Below are 17,531 nucleotides of genomic sequence, written 5' to 3'. Positions count from 1 at the left end.
GAACCACCATATGCTACATGACAAATATCTAAGCTGTGGGTTTAGACAAGATGTTTAAAGTTAATTTTTCAGTTGCCATGGCAACCACAGTTTTTGATGGAATGAAATTTGTTGAACAGATTTAAAAGGGCATCATGCAAAGATTGTCCATGGCAAGTTTCATCAAATTTGGCCAAGTGGTTAAGAAAATATTGTTTAAGTAAAATGTTGACCACAGGAAAGGACAGGTCACAAAAATGCACAATGAAAATTAGCACTTCATGCTGTAATCACTATGAGTTCTGTTGACATACCTTGAACCAACTCTTTTTTTTGACGCAGGAGCACAAGCTACAACATCCTCATCAGTGTCCAACACATCATCTGAAAAGAAGTGCAAAATATGGAGAAAAAAACCCACAAAAAACAAAACAAGTCACTACCAGGTAGAAGCAACGCTTGACTTTTTCAAAAGCAAACAAATAATGAAATAAAAAAATTAGAAATAAGAATAAAATTAAAGATAAAAACTTTTTTGGATAGGATTGTCAGATCACAATTTTTGTTTAATCCCAGTATGAATCATTTCCATAAATGAATGATAGAGGAATATCTGCAAAATTCAATCATTTGACTTTGACAGTCAAGGTCATATCTAAATTATTCACCATGACCATTTGTCACAAGTGTGTTTTGTCAGAGTATGAAGCAAATATGTACATAAACAAAATTATGAAAATTTAGTAAAAAAATTCAATAATTTGACCTTATAAGTCACTAAAAGTTCAAGGTCAAGGACAGTTCAACCTTAAAGAAGGTCTTGTCCAAAAGGGTTATTTTTTTCCAAGTATGCAGATAATACATTAACTAATTACAAAGTAAGTCAATTATAGCAAAATCAGTGAAAACAGTAATTTTACCATCAAGGTCATTAAGGACCCAAGGTCAATTTGAGAAAGTTATACATAAAGGTCTTATCCTAAAAATTTTTACCTCTGTAGTCAATCCACTCATTAATAACAAATTTATAGCCAGTTACAGCAAAAAAAAAAAGAAGGAAATAATTTGAACTTCAAGGTCATTAATTGATGATGGTCAAGTTTAGTATGGTCTCCTTGAAGGTTTAATCATAAGGGTGTTGTTGCTAAAACAATCTGCTGCTCATTTTCAAAAGTACAATGCATCAGAGATAGTTGGTTTTTGCAATCCTAATTTTGGGCCTTTCTAAATAAAGCAGTTAACAAGTATAATGGAGACAAAACACCAAGAAGTTTAAAAATTATGATCCATATTAAAGGTTGCTGAAACAATAGGAATGCAAACAGGATTGTAACAATTCCTCTTTTTTATTCTTCTAAAGCAAAGTTGGGATAAAAGCGAATTAATTGAAGATTAAACTCTTAAGTTTTGATAAGAGAAAATGAAAATACTATGAATTTTTGCAAGCAAGCCATCTTCTTCTAGTTTTGTTTTCACCAATAACTCTTACAAGCAAATTAAACATTTTCCTTTGCTATTACTATCTACTTCAGTACAATTTCTCTCATGAAAAAGGTCAAGGTCAAAGTATATTTCAGAGAGGTGAATCTGCTAAAAACAGAGAAATAAAAACACTATGAGTTCCTTTAACATACCTTGAACCACACTTTCCTTTGATGGATGAGAACTTGGTACAATATTCTCAACAGCGTCCAAATGAGGATCTAAAAAAAAAAAGTATCAGAATATGAAATGAGTGCATAATTGAAGTTTCAAACCTGCACATTATCATTTGGTTTTTTATGTAATATTTATTCAGTGGCAATACACCTTCTAGCCAGCATCTAAGAAACTACAAAGGCTACACATCTTCAATTTTCTGAGTTTGTTTTTGAAATATGGTTCTTTTATGACTGTAAAAAATTGTGTACATTGTCACTTTACAGGACTTTCCACAAATAGTTAATATCAATTTTTAAAGCAAACCTCCATCTAGAATTACAAAAGGTGAATGATGAAGAAAATTTGTTACTTCACCCTACTAATTAAAATAAATTCTCTTAAAGGTATCAAATCCCCTTTCTTATAATGTGAAATTAGCGTCAATGACATTTTCTGAGATGTCAGGGTCTTAGATAAGCACATTTTTTGGTTTTGGTAATTTCTTTTCGTGGAAGTTTTATCAGGATTATTAAATTTGTGCAACAACCAGTGGAAATTAAGACCACTTCAGAAATTTTCAACTAAAATGACAATTACACTTAGTAATGTAAGTAAATACCAAAGTCAACTTCAACACCATCTTCATCATCACCTACATCTTCTTCTTCAACTTCTTCGAAATCTGCAAATGAACAATATGATCTTTTATTAAACCCAAGCTAGTGGTTTGTATACGTCTATTTTGGAAATAAAAACATGCCTTATTCATGACCTAATAAAGCCAGTCAACTAAAGAACCAATGAAGATTTTTATTTTCTGATTATTTTATATAACACAGTCTCAGTGTGTAGAAATTAATTAAGCAAAAATTGTCAATAAACTCCTAGTGTTCCACATTAATTCATCATTTTCATTAGAAACAAGGAGATAGGTATTTTATGATTAAGAATTTGAATTTTTTAAACGTGCACATCAAATTGTCTTTAGCTTTTAATTTCAGCCTTTGCAATTCATAGCTGATCGCCAAGCATCGCTTTGCATTTTTGAGTGTTGCCTTGCATTGTCACCAGTTTACTTTGCATTGTTATGGGTGGTCCCTTGAACAACTATATACTATGGTAATAACCCACTGCGCTCCTGAATATTTGTTACCAAGTTGATGAAATTTATTCTAAGAAAAACTATTATTAAAGTCCTATTTCTAGGCAATATGCATAATTTTAACTAAAACTAATAAATGACTCTTAGGTTGTGTCCATTATATCTATGTAGTGTAAAATCAATACAATGAAAGGCTAAGGGCCTGCCAAGTGATACCTATATATATAAACCCTGTTCAAAACTTCATTAAACAAATGTTGAATAATGAATAGATAGTACCTGCAAGTTCACTTTCATAATAAAAGAATATATCTTGTGATATATCATACACTAGCCATTTTGTATTGACATAAATATCATATCTCTTACCCATACTGAGACCTATAGACAAATAAAACCTTAAGCATCACACACTCTATAGTCTTGCTAAGGAGTTTAGAAATTACCTTCAAGATTAATGTCATCTAATGTACATCCTGCAAACTGAGCTGCCTTGCCTTCCTCTACAGACATTAGCAGACGTGACACCTTTGCCAACTCTATCACATCGTCCTGTAGACGGTAAAAGCGTCTATGCACGCTCAGTTCATGACCCATGTGGCGTGCTAACTCCCCTAATTCTGATTCTGACAGATTAAACACCTGAAACAAATGCAGCATACTGGTAGTGTTATTCACCAGAATTCATTTATTCAGTTAAGTTGCAGTCAATTATATTCACATCATAATTCTAGACCTGTTAATACTTCACTAAATAATAATATCTCAAGAACCATTTAATAGTAAATGGGCTTGATTGTATGGTTTTAATATGCACATTGAGAGAATTTAACAGCATTATCTGCAACATAACATCAGAAATTGTCACTCCAGCTCACCTGTGACACAGTTGCTAGGTATTTTCTGAGTTTTGTACTGGTGATTCTTTCAGGGAATTCAAGCTCACAGGCCTGAACAGTTCTTCTAATACAATCACTTCCCCGCTTAAAGTTGCTGTCTCCCTGAAAGACATCAAAGCATAAGAAAAATAAATAGCAGCTGCTGAACTGATTTTGGAAATCTTCTACAAGATTTTGAGAACACCAGATTAATAATAAGGGGTGCTGATAGTAGTAATCTGAAATTTGCCAATAACTATTAATGTAGAGTTATGAATTACACTTACTCTGTGAATATAAAAGTGACATAAAATTAATAAGGTCAGTGTATCAATTTAATACAGAAAATAAAACCAATGTTAAAATTTTTAAACAATTGGATTTTAGGAGGCCCAAGTCAAATAAATACAGGTGAAAGGGAAGGTGCCATCTGAAGGAGCTTTAGAGCAAGTATGAAGGTATGATATCCAGTTATTAATAAAATCATGGATAATGTTCAAGTTTTCCTCAAGGTAATATGAATATAGGTCAATGGGAAGGTCTTATTAAAGGGGGTGTTGTGTACGAGTACGAAGTAGATCCATTTACTGACAAAACAGAAATGGCCAATGTCTTCTACAATATGACCTTTTAAGAAATCAGAAATTATATGTCAGTGGGAATGCCTTCTCTAAAGAGGTGTTGTATTTAAGTATGAAGTAAATCCATTGGTTAACAAGTAAGTTATGGCCAATGCTAAAGTTTTTTGATAGACGGTCAAATAACCAAAATGGAATAAAGGGCCATTCCATTTGATATTTTCTTTTGTCTAATTTAGGGTCATTTGCCCCTTATTATATTGTTACAGAATGAACACTATTGTAATTGTACTCTTTACAGTTAGATTCACCTCCCCCCCATTTATTGCAGTAGCGTGGACTGACATACATGTAGTTTTAAAACTACATGCTTTTTTTTTTATTTCTCACCTTGGCTTTTATCACATTAAAGAATCAATATAATTGATGTAAAGAAGCAAGATCCTTTTTCAAATATACTTAATGTTCTCTTTTGTTGTTGTAACATACAACTTAAGATCTCACTAGAAATGTCCTCATATTCACAAGTGCAAAGACTGTTATGAGACATACCTGAGCAAATACATATGGATTGCAACTTCTAACTCCCCCTTCTGCCCTTTTGTCCACCAAGGCTTGTATAGCTTCAACCATTGTTTGGGAAAGAAGAATGGGCACACGTTTGTACTGTTTTCCAACTACTTCTACCAAACTCATTCTAGAAAAAACACTAACTTTGTGAAATCTAATGCCATGCATTGTATAGAATGACACTAAAGTTTTACTAAACTGTTAATCACTTGATTTTACAAATGATTAATTGGTTAATCATATGCATAGTAATTGTAACATGGTAAATTATATACCTGATTTAAACCCTATTTTAACTTTGAACAATTATGACAATTCATCTGAATTTAACTATAATGTGCTTTTCAATATGTATTTGTACTAATGCAGTAATTTATACAGCATAAACATGGCAATGCATTGCATATATCAATAACAAGAGCTGTCAGAAGGACAGCGCGCTCGACTTTTTTAGTGCTTGCCTATAAAACAAAACTTTGACAGTTAAGGGCACACAAGACTTTAACTAGGAATTTCTAAGAACAAATCAAGAAACATTTTCACAGAGTTATCTTCTCTTGCTTACAGATAGGTCTCATGATGGCACATAAGAACTCCAACTTCCAAAGTAATATCTCAAATGGTTAAGTCAACAAGTGGACAAGAATGAAAATTTTAACTGAGTTTCTAAGTCAAAAAGGGCCATAATTCAAATAAAATCCTTAACAGAATTACCTTCTCCTGCTCATGTTTGGGACCATGATGGTAAACAAGTATTCCAACTTTCAATTTAATATCTCAACCAGTTCAGTCAAAAAGTTGACTGGTACAAAAAAGTTAACCAAGATTCTAAGTCGATAAAAGGCCTTAATTTTTAAAACAAATCCCTGACAGAGTTACCTTCTCTTGCGTACAGATGGGTAATGATGTGAAATAGCATTAAAAGTTTCAAAGCAATATCTCAAAGGGTTAAGGCAATAAGTGGATTTTACCCATATTCAATGTATTTTCTAAGTCAAAAAGGGCATAATTCTGTCAAAAACCTTGACAGAGTTTATGTCCTCTTGTCTGTTGATGAAGGTCGTGATGGTAAACAAGTATGGTCAGTTTCAAAGCAATACCTCCAATGGTTTTGAAATAAAGTGAGGTGGTACAAAAAACTTAACCAAGCTCAATACACTTTCTAAGTCAAAAAAGGGCCATAATTCTGTCAAAAACCTTGACAGAGTTATGTACTCCTGTCTGTAGATGGAGGTTATGATGGTGAACAAGTATGGTAAGTTTCAAAGCCATACTTGTAATACTTCTGAAATAAAGTGGGGTGGTACGAAAAACTTAACCAAGGTGTGACGCCAACGCCGACGCCGACGCCAACGCCGACGCCGACGCCGACGCCGGGGCGAGTAGGATAGCTCCCTTTTCATAGAAAAGTCGAGCTAAAAATGTGTACTTCAGTTATGAGCATATAAGAAAAGAGAGAAGTTTATGAATTAATTAGCATGCTTTCATATTTAGATCTTAATAGGAAAATAACACCATATATTTTAATACAGTATATATGGTAACATCCATATAATACTGAATGTAAATAAAATATCAATGTTCAATATCATTTATTTGGTGCTGTGATCATCACATTGTTATTCAACACAAGTTTGACAGTAGTCCTATGAGGCATTGTATAATCAAGGGCTAAAATCTATATAAAATTAACAATGCAGTCTAAATGACAGCTAATTCCTCTTCCGCAGCAGATGTGAATGTGTACTTCTTGACATTTAACCAACCACAACCTTGACATTGAGCCATGCATATCAAAAGCACAAAGTCTCAGGGTGGTGACTTTTTGTGGTAAGATATTTAAATTCTTCCATTTAGCCAAAACTTTATGAAAAACAATTTAACCTTGATCTTTGGGGTAGCAGCCTGCATGTTGGGTTCTGCACATCTTGTGATGGTGATGATATTTTGTGCAAAGCAAATTAAAACTCTCTATTAGACAAGTCAGTAAATTACAGGTACTGTGGACTTTATCATTTAATTTTTAAATGAAACCTTGATCTTGATGGTAGCAACTTGTGTGTACCTTGGGGGCAACCTGTAGGTTGTGCTCTGCAGATTGTGTCACGGCAGGGAAAATTTGTGCTAAGTAATTCTAAAACCTTAGAATTGTCTAACAATTAAAGAGGGGACATGAAAAATAGATGTTTTAACATTTGGACCATTTGAGTGTGATATTGACCTCAGGGGTAGAGACTTGTTTTTGTGCTCTACACATTGTCTCATAAAGGTGACAATTTCTACCAAATTACTTGAAAAACTTTGCAGCAGTTTAACAACCATATCCATGAAAACTTGGGTGCACTAGTAGTGTTCTCTTTTTGAATGGTACACATATTTTCTGGTTGAATTTAGAAAGTTTGCCACAGATGTCTGTTTTTCAGGCATACTAGTATAGGTGAACTTGAAGCATCTGAATTATGCTTCCCTTTCCAGTGGCTATGTATATACTTGATATAAGTAAGTCCATTTATGCACATTACAGCAAAGGGTAATTTGATTGTTGTTTTCATCACTTATATTGCTGCCTTTGGAATAGTTTTACAGAGACAATTTTTGCAGAGGCATTTTGTAATTCTTTGGTTTACATGTATTGTAACTATCATATTGTGAGGAAGTCAGGGATAAAGCTTGTTTGTATCTTAAAATCATATCCCAAAAAGTATATGAATTGTTTGGCATATATAAATATGTTCTTTCTTCTATTGTCCTATTTTACAATATAAAAGGGTTTACTGACTTTAAATAACATCATTAAGAGAGTGCCCCAGGTTTGTAGATCTCTTTTGATTGACAAACTGAGAATGATTTCCTTCATCATTCAAACAGTCTCTTTAAACCTGTCAGTGTCTTTTGAAAGGGCAACAGGGTCAAGGCCATCCTTAAAAAAATGTTTGTTTGCAGTAACCCGACCCAGAATTTTCAAGGTGGGTAGGTAGGTCGATTTTTTTTTTTTTTTTTTTTTTTTTTACTAATACCTACATTTTATTTCTTCTATTAACCTTTGAAAGAACAAAAACAAAGCACAAGGCATAATTTTCTGATTAAAAAAAATTTTTTTTATCCAGACCATGAAAAAAACTTTTGAGTAGGGGCAAATTTTGTGAGTCGGTCGCGTTACTGCAAACAAACATTTTTTTAAGGATGGCCCAACGGTCTTGTTTTTTCGCACCTACTAATTTATTGACAAGGCAATACCTGCAGGTCGACTGAAATATATTAATTATACATCTGAGATATTTTTTATATTTACTTTTTTTCTTTCAATTAATCTGTCAATGATTTTAGTTTATACAAGGGATGTATACGAATAGTAAAATTGATATCCGTATATTAATATGTAGTATCCAGATATTATCCGAATATTCGTGTAGATGATTATATTATGTATCGTAATATTGCCTATTGAATCAGGGCTACCCTTGATTGAATTTGATGGTAACATGTAAATGCTGATAAAATTTGTGTTTATTAAGATACTATTTCTGCAAAATGATAGCAAAATTTTAAATGTAATAGTGAATATTCAAATTAATTTCAGTTTATATTGCTTTGTTAGAAAAGGTAAGTCAGTGAAATGAAATATATTGGGTGGTATTCAAGAACCTGAGAAAAACGACACTGATAGTTTATTTTGCCATATATCATGCAAAATTAGTTAATAATGACTGACATATACTGACTCATTTTATTTTGTTCTCAATATTTTTTCAATGTTTTATGATATAAAAATGGAGCACATCTGGAATTTTATGAAATAAAAATCTTGCATTAAAGATATTGTCCCAATGGATCGCTCTTAATTTTGTAAATGATAACAATTTCATTATATGTTCCGCAGATTAAAATTGCCATGCATACTCTGTCTTAACTCTACAAAATTGAAACATCAGCTATATTCGTTTTTTTTTAAACAACATTCCTGTTCTTACTTAGACAGATAGTTTTGTATGAAATTCATATTTAAGTCTGTTGTGTAGTTCAAACACGGAAGTCATGACATCATTCACACCTGGCTTATATTTAACAAGAGATTAGTAAAACATCCTAATTAATATGCAAACTGCTGATAATTATCTAGGAGAAAGGAATACCGCGTGTCATATCCCAATTTACATTGGAATTGGTCAGTTATTAACAAAAAGAATACAGCGTGACACTTGTTAAGCAAACAATATGTCTCATTCATAGTGAAAACACCTCTAGGCTATAGCAATGAACCATGGACTGTAACGAAAAAGAAAACACATGAATTTGCTGAAGAAACAAACTTGTCTTTTTAAAAAAGGGAAATATAACTCATGAATGATAAATCAATCAAAATAAGAAAGTCATACTGATATTTTGATAACAATTTTGTATCCAAATACTATAACAGTATCCGGATATTCGCATACATCCCTAGTTTATACTTTCTTTCTAGTTTATATCTTTCAGTTTGATTGTACTGAAAGCTTTAAGCTTCTAAAAACACCCTCGAATCCATTCCTGGAACCAACCAGTTCTAAGCAATTAGTGCACCCCCGGTCAAGTTCAATATTGACTACAAGACCATAATTTGAACAAACTTGAGCAAATGTTTCATAATAAAAGCCATCCACTTAAGAGAAATCTTGTAGGTATAGCTGAATTGCAACAGGTGGCTTCAACTAATATTAACGGCCTTGAGTGGCCATTAAAAGGGTCAGGTTGCAAATCAGATGGTGACTGAGAAAGAAAGAGATGACTGTTGAATGAAGTAACAAAATAGGAAAACAGAACATGAAAGTGGCTGCTAACTGGTTACCACTGAATGGACTGTTTACTCAGGTTAAACAGATTTACGATAAAGATATCGCAAGGAAATTTAAAAAATCAAGTCAAATACTTAATTTTTTATTGTTTTCTGCTTTGAAAGTGATTGTCTGGTATAGAAAGTCTACAACTGCTCTACAGGCAGCATCAAGTATCCATCTTAACTACCAAAGTACAATATAAACCTATCAAGCATTCCTTAGTTTTATCATGCGGAAAATGTTTCACTTTGTGTGCAGATGTGATCTGACCTTTGAGCTACTGACCTCAAAATCTATCAAGGTCATATGCTTGTCATTATCAACCTTCCTATCAACTTCCATGATCATATGGGCAAGCATTCTCAAGCTATCATCCAAAAACAGTTTTCAGTCAATGAGACCTTAACCTTTGATAGACTGACCTTTTTATGCTGGTCAGGACAACCTCCAAATCAGCATTCATGATCCTTAAACATTCTTAAGAAATTTGGAAACCATTTGGTCAATGGACAGACTGACAAATGGACATTTACAAAACAATATTCCCTTGAAGGGTGGCATAACTAAATCAACTTACGTCTTCATCAATTGCTTTTCTATTGGTTGCAATGTTGAAACCAATTCTTCGTTTTCTTTACCATAAGCAGGTCTACCTACAAATTGCGACACTAACATTTTTGCCCCCTCACTTGCCCGTCTTTTGTTGAAAAGTATTATTCTGGCAATTGTTACTTCCGCAAGTGTATTCCAATGACTTGAGCAAGGACAGTCTAGAAACAATCTTGTACTTTCAATGGTTGTGCTCTCTAAGTAATTCTGAAGCAAGCAAGAATATACTGTACAGCCATTTTTATAGAGTATGTATTTCATTTCATGGAATACATATTTCATTTTTAATATTAAATATGTTTTTTCACGGATTATGTATTTTATGTAACTTTAACCAAACAAAGACTTTATACAAAATACTACCCAAACAGAGTATAAACAGGTTTTTGCCAACTATATCAAATTAAGAATTCTTAGACAAAATGCAAGTATATCCTGGTCAAATTTAACTATTTATTCAATCACTAAGCTTAGATTTTAACAAGAATGTTTTCCAGTCAGCTGTCAAAGCAACCAAAATTCTATATGGAGTCTCAAAATTACATTGGTACTGCTTGAAGCAAAGATAATCCTGGCTAAGTTTTACCAATAGTTGTTAAGCGTTTAAGGATGTGTGTTATTTAAAACAGACCACAACTTCAAGTAAACTGAAATTCAGGTAAACTGATTCAAACCAATTGGTTTTCGGAGTAGTGAAGGCAAAACATAAATCCCTCTACAGGAAACGTGTCTAATATACAAAATATTTACTGCAATATAACAGGAACTTTTGTAGTGCCAGGATGGAGACACAAACCTGAAACTGGATAGTAAGGGATAATTTTACTCACCATATATTTCAGGAGGTCCTTTGTCAATGGAAGAAGTACTTTCTTATTATATTTTCTTTCTGAAAGTGTGTGATGGGCCAGAGAAGAGATGACTTCGGAGAATTCTTCTTTGTACAGACTAATAAATTGATCAGTTTCATCTTTTTCTGAAAGGTCTAGTTTTCTGATGGCTTGACCTCTTTTTAACACAGCAATTCTTTTCAACAGCTGGCCTGCTTTTAAAGCCAAAGACGGTCTTTTAAATGTTTTGGATCCTGTAGATGACCCTTCGTTGGACTCTCCAGACAAATTACGTACAGCTTTCATACAAATGTCAAATTTACTGGGTGTAATGAAACTGTCCATATCAGCTGATTCTAAACCTGTTAATGATCTAAGTTCAATTTTGACTCTTCCAAGTATCCTCAATTTCTCTCTTACTTGACAAGCCCGTTGGAGGCCAAGCTTTCGTAGTTGCATTTTTCCAAATATTAATAGCAATTTGTCACTCTTAACAGCAAGGCTTACATTGTCCATATGAAAACGTTTAACAACATGATCAATGAATTCTTGATTGTCTGAATTATACACCTCTGTTCCTAAAGCCCCTTGAAGTATGTACTCTGCTGAACTGACACACTCATCTGTTGCCTTCTTTAACTCTTCTGCATTACTAACAGTGAGTTTATTTTCTTTAAAAGAGCAAATTTTTACATGTCTCCAAAGTTCACTTTTCACAAGGAATGTCAAACAATATGGGCATGGTAAATAACTGCTGGCACTGTTTCCCTTCTCTTTAGGTGGCCGCCTTCCAACATAAAATATACCCTTCTTTTTTAACAACACACTAATGTTATGATTGAAGTTTCCCAGGTTGCGGTATTTAGACAACACCATCTTTCTTTTTGCTATTTCACTAGTGGAATTGTTTTTGGACACAGGAGGAAGCTCTCTAATCTCAGGTTCATCTTGATGAGCCTTTTCCAGGTGTCTTCCTATTTTACTTATTGATTTTTCGCAGAAGAAACAGCAGTGCTTTTTTGTGTAGTCTCGTTTTCCTGAACCTGTTACAGCCTGTATTACAATACCTAAAAATGTGAAAAAATAGATATGATTAATCAGAGTAATACAAGCAATTAATTATTATTAGTGTTATAAAATATATATTGAATTTGCAAATTTTGTGTCATTTTGTTATCATAGCAACCTGACTTCTTTTTTTAGAAAATAAAATGATATTTTATCTATATAATTTAAGTTTTGAGAAAATTAATACTTTAAATGCCTTTTGAGGATCAAGTATTTGTGGACAGATGAACAGACACACAGAGGGTAAACCTTGGATAATGCCTGCAGGTTAAACTGATTCTCCTCATCATGATGTTTATAATGTAGTCATGTTTCATATAACGTTAAGTCCAAAAGGTTGTTGTGGAAAAATCTGAAGTAACTCCATTCAATAATAATGAACTTATCACAAATATTCATGTTTAAGTTTTCAAAAAATAACCTTAAGTTCAAAATCATTCAAGGTCAAATCAAATTTTCATTATATAGGAAATTATTTCCAATTTTCTAGTACTCAGACAAATCAACCTCAAAGGTCAAGGGCATTTAGAGATCAAGGTCACAGAAATATATGTTGATGGTAAGGGTTTGTAAAAGGGGTTGGTGTGGCTAGGTGTTAAGTAATTCTGTAAAGAAATTAGGAAAATATGGCCAATGTCATAGGTTTTGGAGAAAAAAAACCCTAGAAGGTCAAGGTCATTTAAAGGTCAAGATCAAAGAAATATGTATCACTTGAATCCAAAGGACTGATGTGACCAAGTTTTGAAGTACAGGTGACTCTGATTATCTCGACATCGCTTATTTTGATATTTTGGTATCTCAATCAAATTTTGCAAGTTCGGATTTTACCTTGTCTTTATCTATATGAAAAATATTTGTTTATCTTGATCTTTTTATCTCTATTTTTTCATTATCTCAACTTTATCTCAAATTTCAGTCCCAAAATAGTTTTTACACATTATTCTTTCTTTTATCTTGATCAGCATGTTATCGCACAACATCTGATATTGGATATTTGCAAACAGAAGTTTCCTGTAAAAATGATATTGACACATTGTTGAATCAAAGAAATAACGTTTATTTCACGCTTACAATGAACGCATATCGAGAAACAATGATATATTGAGTAACTGAGGACAGAATATTCATTATCTTTTTGACACTTTTATCTCGACATTTTGGTATCTTGATATTTTTTCGTCAGTCCTGAAGAAATCCAGATAACGAGAGTCAACTGTAATTACATTTAGTCATAAAGAAAATATAGCCAATTATCATGGAAATGATTAACAGGTGGACTGGCAGTTCATCCTGTGGGGACTTAAAAAATAAAGTGCAAATTCCCCATACTGCCATCTAAACTTATTTCAAGTTTCATTGTAAATTTTTCAATACTTTCTAAGTTATCACAAATATTGCTTATTTACAATATTTAAGGTTACTTGTTGTCACAGTTACCATTGTTTTCAAAATATGAAGACAATCAAAGGATGGCATAATCTCCATACTGTCTTCTATCCATTGAAATATTTTCAGCACCTCCTTTTGGGTTATCATGAGATCCAGTTTTTGTGGACAAAGGACAGGGAGAAAACCATTATCAGTTTAGCATGTTCATTCTTAAAATTGTACGATGTGTTTTCCTGCCAGGTATAAAAGTAAATTCTGTATGCCAAATCATACCTGGTAACTCCCTTGATGAAGCTTGTTCTTCACTTCCATCTGAAGTTGAATCTGCACTGGCTTTCAGTACCTTATGTAATGATATTGGCCTCTGTAAAATAAGAGTCATGGTCAATTGTTATCTTTCTTTAAAAATCTTTCACCTGTTCAGCATTCAAAAAAAATATCTATCTATTCGAAAATATCTTATATCAAAAAAGTATTTAAAGACTTTTAGCAATATTGATTGTTTCCTAGAGTGACACTCACAGGGTTTTCATAAAAGGATTCCCCTTAATTTCCTGTCTTCTGGGCCATATTTCGCAGTTTTGGACAATTAAAAGACCAAATTTTTTAGACATAATTGTTCATTAGAAGAGCATTTTAAAATATTGTATGTTTTATTCAATACGATATCTTTATGCAAAAGTCATCATGCGTCAGTATAAGAACTATTGGAATATCAATGGTGTCATATTGGTTCATAATTAGTCTAAAAGAAGAGAGAAGATCTCTAACTAATCATACTTTAATATTCATGAACATACTATCACATACATATAAAATTTAAAATAACCACTTTTACATTGTAGTTGACCTTTTTTTCCTCCTGATATTTAGAACTAATAAGAAATGTTTATTACGATCTTCTATTGTAGTAAATGTTTTACATAAAGTAGCTTTTTTCTAAATCACAGATGAGCACCAGACTGAAAGTAATCACAATATTTCACCTTGAGTATGCTCTGCTCTGCTGAGCTTAAAAGTATCTTTTTTTGAGATTTTTTTACCAAACGTCACAAGACCATCAGGGATATATATTAATTGACATGAATAAAAAATAATCAAAAAGTTGCTCTTAAAAACAAAAGATCTAATTGATGGTAAAAGAATAATATCTAAAAAAAATACAACAAAAAATCCTTTTTTATTTAAATTTTTACAGAGGTTTGCATGTTTGAAATAATTATATTTCTCTTACATTTGTTGCTGTCTCCACAATAGATGAACAGTCTGAATCTGACACATATTCTTCTAACTGTTCTAGCTGGAATCCACTGTTACATTTATTAACTGCAAACAATACATCACCTTGTACATGTTCACTCTTTTCTGGTTCTTCAATATAAATGGTAAAAACTGTCTCATCTCCTGAAACAATGATTACATTTCTTTTTGGACAATAATATCATTCTTGCTAGCTAAGAGAAGGACTTAGATGTCCCTGATTTATTCCTCAGAATATAATGGTTAGGGTTAGGGTAACCCTAACCCTCAGAATATAACAGTGAGTTTCATTTTCATATACTTTGATAATTATCTGTTTTTTTTCTTTACCTTTATCCTTGCATAAAAATTGCCCAGGTAAACATTACTGGGAAAAATGCATACATGGGAAACATTGCATGCACATGTTGCAAAACTTTCTTATTTTAATATCTGTGTAGTTTTCTGCCAAGGTTTTAAACATTTGGGGGAATCTATCCCCTTGAATAAACTATAACTATCACAGAAAGTAATTCATACCCTAACCCAAGACCTTAACTATTTGAAAATAAAGTTAATGCAGATCAGTTCAATAAGAAGTTAAACACAACAAACCTGTTTCAGATGGTGAAGTTTCAGTAACAACAGAAGCATCACTGGATGGCCCTTCTTCCACCTTGTGACTTTGGTCACTGTCCTCTGTAAATGTCATTTGGTCACTGTAATCTGTGAAATAAAGAGTATTGAGGTCAACTTGTATCAGGGCTTAAGAACTTTATGGAAGTTCATAATCCTTTCACCATCTTCCCCAATGGTCATCAGCAATTTTACTTTCATTTTAATTTCACAATGACTGCCAAACCAAACAGTCAAAAATTTTCTAATTGTTATTTTTCTTTCAACTATCTTTCATACACAAATCAACATAGTTTAATGCAGATATCACTTAAGAAGTTAAACACAACAAACCTGTTTCAGATGGTGAAGTTTCAGTTACAACTGATACATGACTGGCTGGTCCTACTTCTGCCTCTTTTCTTTGGTCACTGTCCTCTGTCAATTTCATTTTGTCACTGTATTCTGTTAAAAGAAGAGGGTCAATTTGTATTGGCTTCAGAACTTTATGTTCAAACACTCTGAATTATTAATAAGATTGTACTTACAGAATACTTCATGAATTCACTAGCCAAACCTAAGGTGCACAACTACACACACTGACAAAAAAATTCCTGTAAAGCTTCATGACTTTAGCTCGAATACTTTTTGAGCTATGTGCCACACAAATTGAAGATTGCAAACACATTCTTGTTCTTATTTCTCTTTCCATTAAATTTTATGCAAATTCAGCAAAGTTTAATGCAGATATCTCTTAAGCAGTTAAACACAACAAACCTGTTTCAGATGGTGAGGTTTCAGTTACAACAGATGCATCACTGGCTGGCCATACTTCTGCCTCTTTACTTTGGTCACTGTCCTCTGTAAATGTCATTTGGTCACCATACACTGTTAAATAAAAAGGGTCAAGGTCAATTTGTATCAGGCTTAAGAACTTTATGAAAGTTCATAATCATTTTCACCATCTTCTCTACTCACCTTTATCTGCCGGTAATCAACAATTTAATTTTTGTCTTTTTGCACATTAAACATTCCACACTGACTGCCAATCCATGATGTCAAACATTTTCTTATTGTTATTTTTTTCCAATTATCTTTTATACACAAATCAACAAAGTTTAATGCAGATATCCTTTCAGAAGTTAAATAAAACAAACCTCTTTCAGATGGTGAAGTTTCAATAACAACAGATGCATCACTAGCTGGCCCTACTTCTGCCTCTTTACTTTGGTCACTGTCCTCTGTAAATGTCATTTGGTCACCATACTCTGTTAAATAAAGAGGGTCAAGGTCAATTTGTATTTGGGCTTCAGAACTTAATGTTCAAACACTCTGAATTATTAATAAGATTGTACTTACAGAATACTTCATGAATTCACTAGCCAAACCTAAGGTGCACAACTACACATGCTGACCAACATTCCTGTAAAGCTTCATGACTTTAGCTCAAATACTTTTTGAGCTATGTGCGACACAAATTGAAGATTGCAAACACCTTCTTGTTCTTATTTCTCTTTCCATTATATTTTATGCAATAATCAGCAAAGTTTAATGCAGATATCTCTTAAGCAGTTAAACACAACAAACCTGTTTCAGATGGTGAGGTTTCAGTTACAACAGATGCATCACTGGCTGGCCATACTTCTGCCTCTTTACTTTGGTCACTGTCCTCTGTAAATGTCATTTGGTCACCATACACTGTTAAAGAAAAAGGGTCAAGGTCAATTTGTATCAGGCTTAAGAACTTTATGAAAGTTCATAATCATTTTCACCATCTTCTCTACTCACCTTTATCTGCAGGTAATCAACAATTTTATTTTTGTCTTTTTGCACATTAAACATTCCACACTGACTGCCAATCCATGATGTCAAACATTTTCTTATTGTTATTTTTCTTCCAATTATCTTTCATACACAAATCAACAAAGTTTAATGCAGATATCCTTTCAGAAGTTAATTAAAACAAACCTCTTTCAGATGGTGAAGTTTCAGTAACAACAGATGCATCACTGGCTGGCCATACTTCTGCCTCTTTACTTTGGTCACTGTCCTCTGTAAATGTCATTTGGTCACCATACTCTGTTAAATAAAGAGGGTCAAGGTCAATTTGTATTTGGGCTTCAGAACTTAATGTTCAAAACACTCTGAATTATTAATAAGATTGTACTTACAGAATACTTCATGAATTCACTAGCCAAACCTAAGGTGCACAACTACAC

At 32.8% G+C, this 17,531-nt stretch overlaps 1 protein-coding gene across 1 annotated transcript; it reads right to left on the bottom strand.

The window, feature by feature from the left end:
* Positions 1-45: 45 nt before the first annotated feature.
* LOC132731915 (uncharacterized) lies at positions 46-17,444 on the bottom strand. Its single transcript, XM_060718213.1, has 16 exons — positions 17,281-17,444; positions 16,900-17,010; positions 16,470-16,580; positions 16,090-16,200; positions 15,667-15,777; positions 15,313-15,423; positions 14,693-14,862; positions 13,732-13,822; positions 11,002-12,068; positions 10,140-10,378; positions 4,731-4,875; positions 3,601-3,723; positions 3,169-3,364; positions 2,240-2,302; positions 1,614-1,682; positions 46-363 (listed from the first exon to the last, which is right to left on the bottom strand). Exons 1-16 carry the CDS (start codon positions 17,375-17,377, stop codon positions 251-253), a joined length of 2,928 nt encoding a protein of 975 aa, XP_060574196.1. The 5' UTR covers positions 17,378-17,444; the 3' UTR covers positions 46-250.
* Between the last annotated feature and the right edge of the window lie 87 nt (positions 17,445-17,531).

Source organism: Ruditapes philippinarum, unplaced genomic scaffold (assembly GCF_026571515.1).
Source record: "Ruditapes philippinarum isolate M1 unplaced genomic scaffold, ASM2657151v2 ctg17692_1_1_1_1, whole genome shotgun sequence".
In the NCBI taxonomy this organism is placed as follows: domain Eukaryota; kingdom Metazoa; phylum Mollusca; class Bivalvia; order Venerida; family Veneridae; genus Ruditapes; species Ruditapes philippinarum.
The sequence above is the reverse complement of the archived record's forward strand: the minus strand, read 5'-3'. Positions and strand labels throughout refer to the sequence as shown.

What these genes read in the sequence shown, in the direction of transcription:
- LOC132731915 (XM_060718213.1), bottom strand. Translation starts at nt 17,377, where the DNA reads ATGACATTTACAGAGGACAGTGACCAAAGTAAAGAGGCAGAAGTATGG. An exon ending in GAAAAGCAATTGATGAAGAC is followed by an intron (nt 4,876 to 10,139) that starts GTAAGTTGATTT and finishes TGTTTTTTCTAG; the next exon opens with AATGAGTTTGGTAGAAGTAG. An exon ending in TGGTGTTGAAGTTGACTTTG is followed by an intron (nt 1,683 to 2,239) that starts GTATTTACTTAC and finishes TTTTTTTTTTAG; the next exon opens with ATCCTCATTTGGACGCTGTT.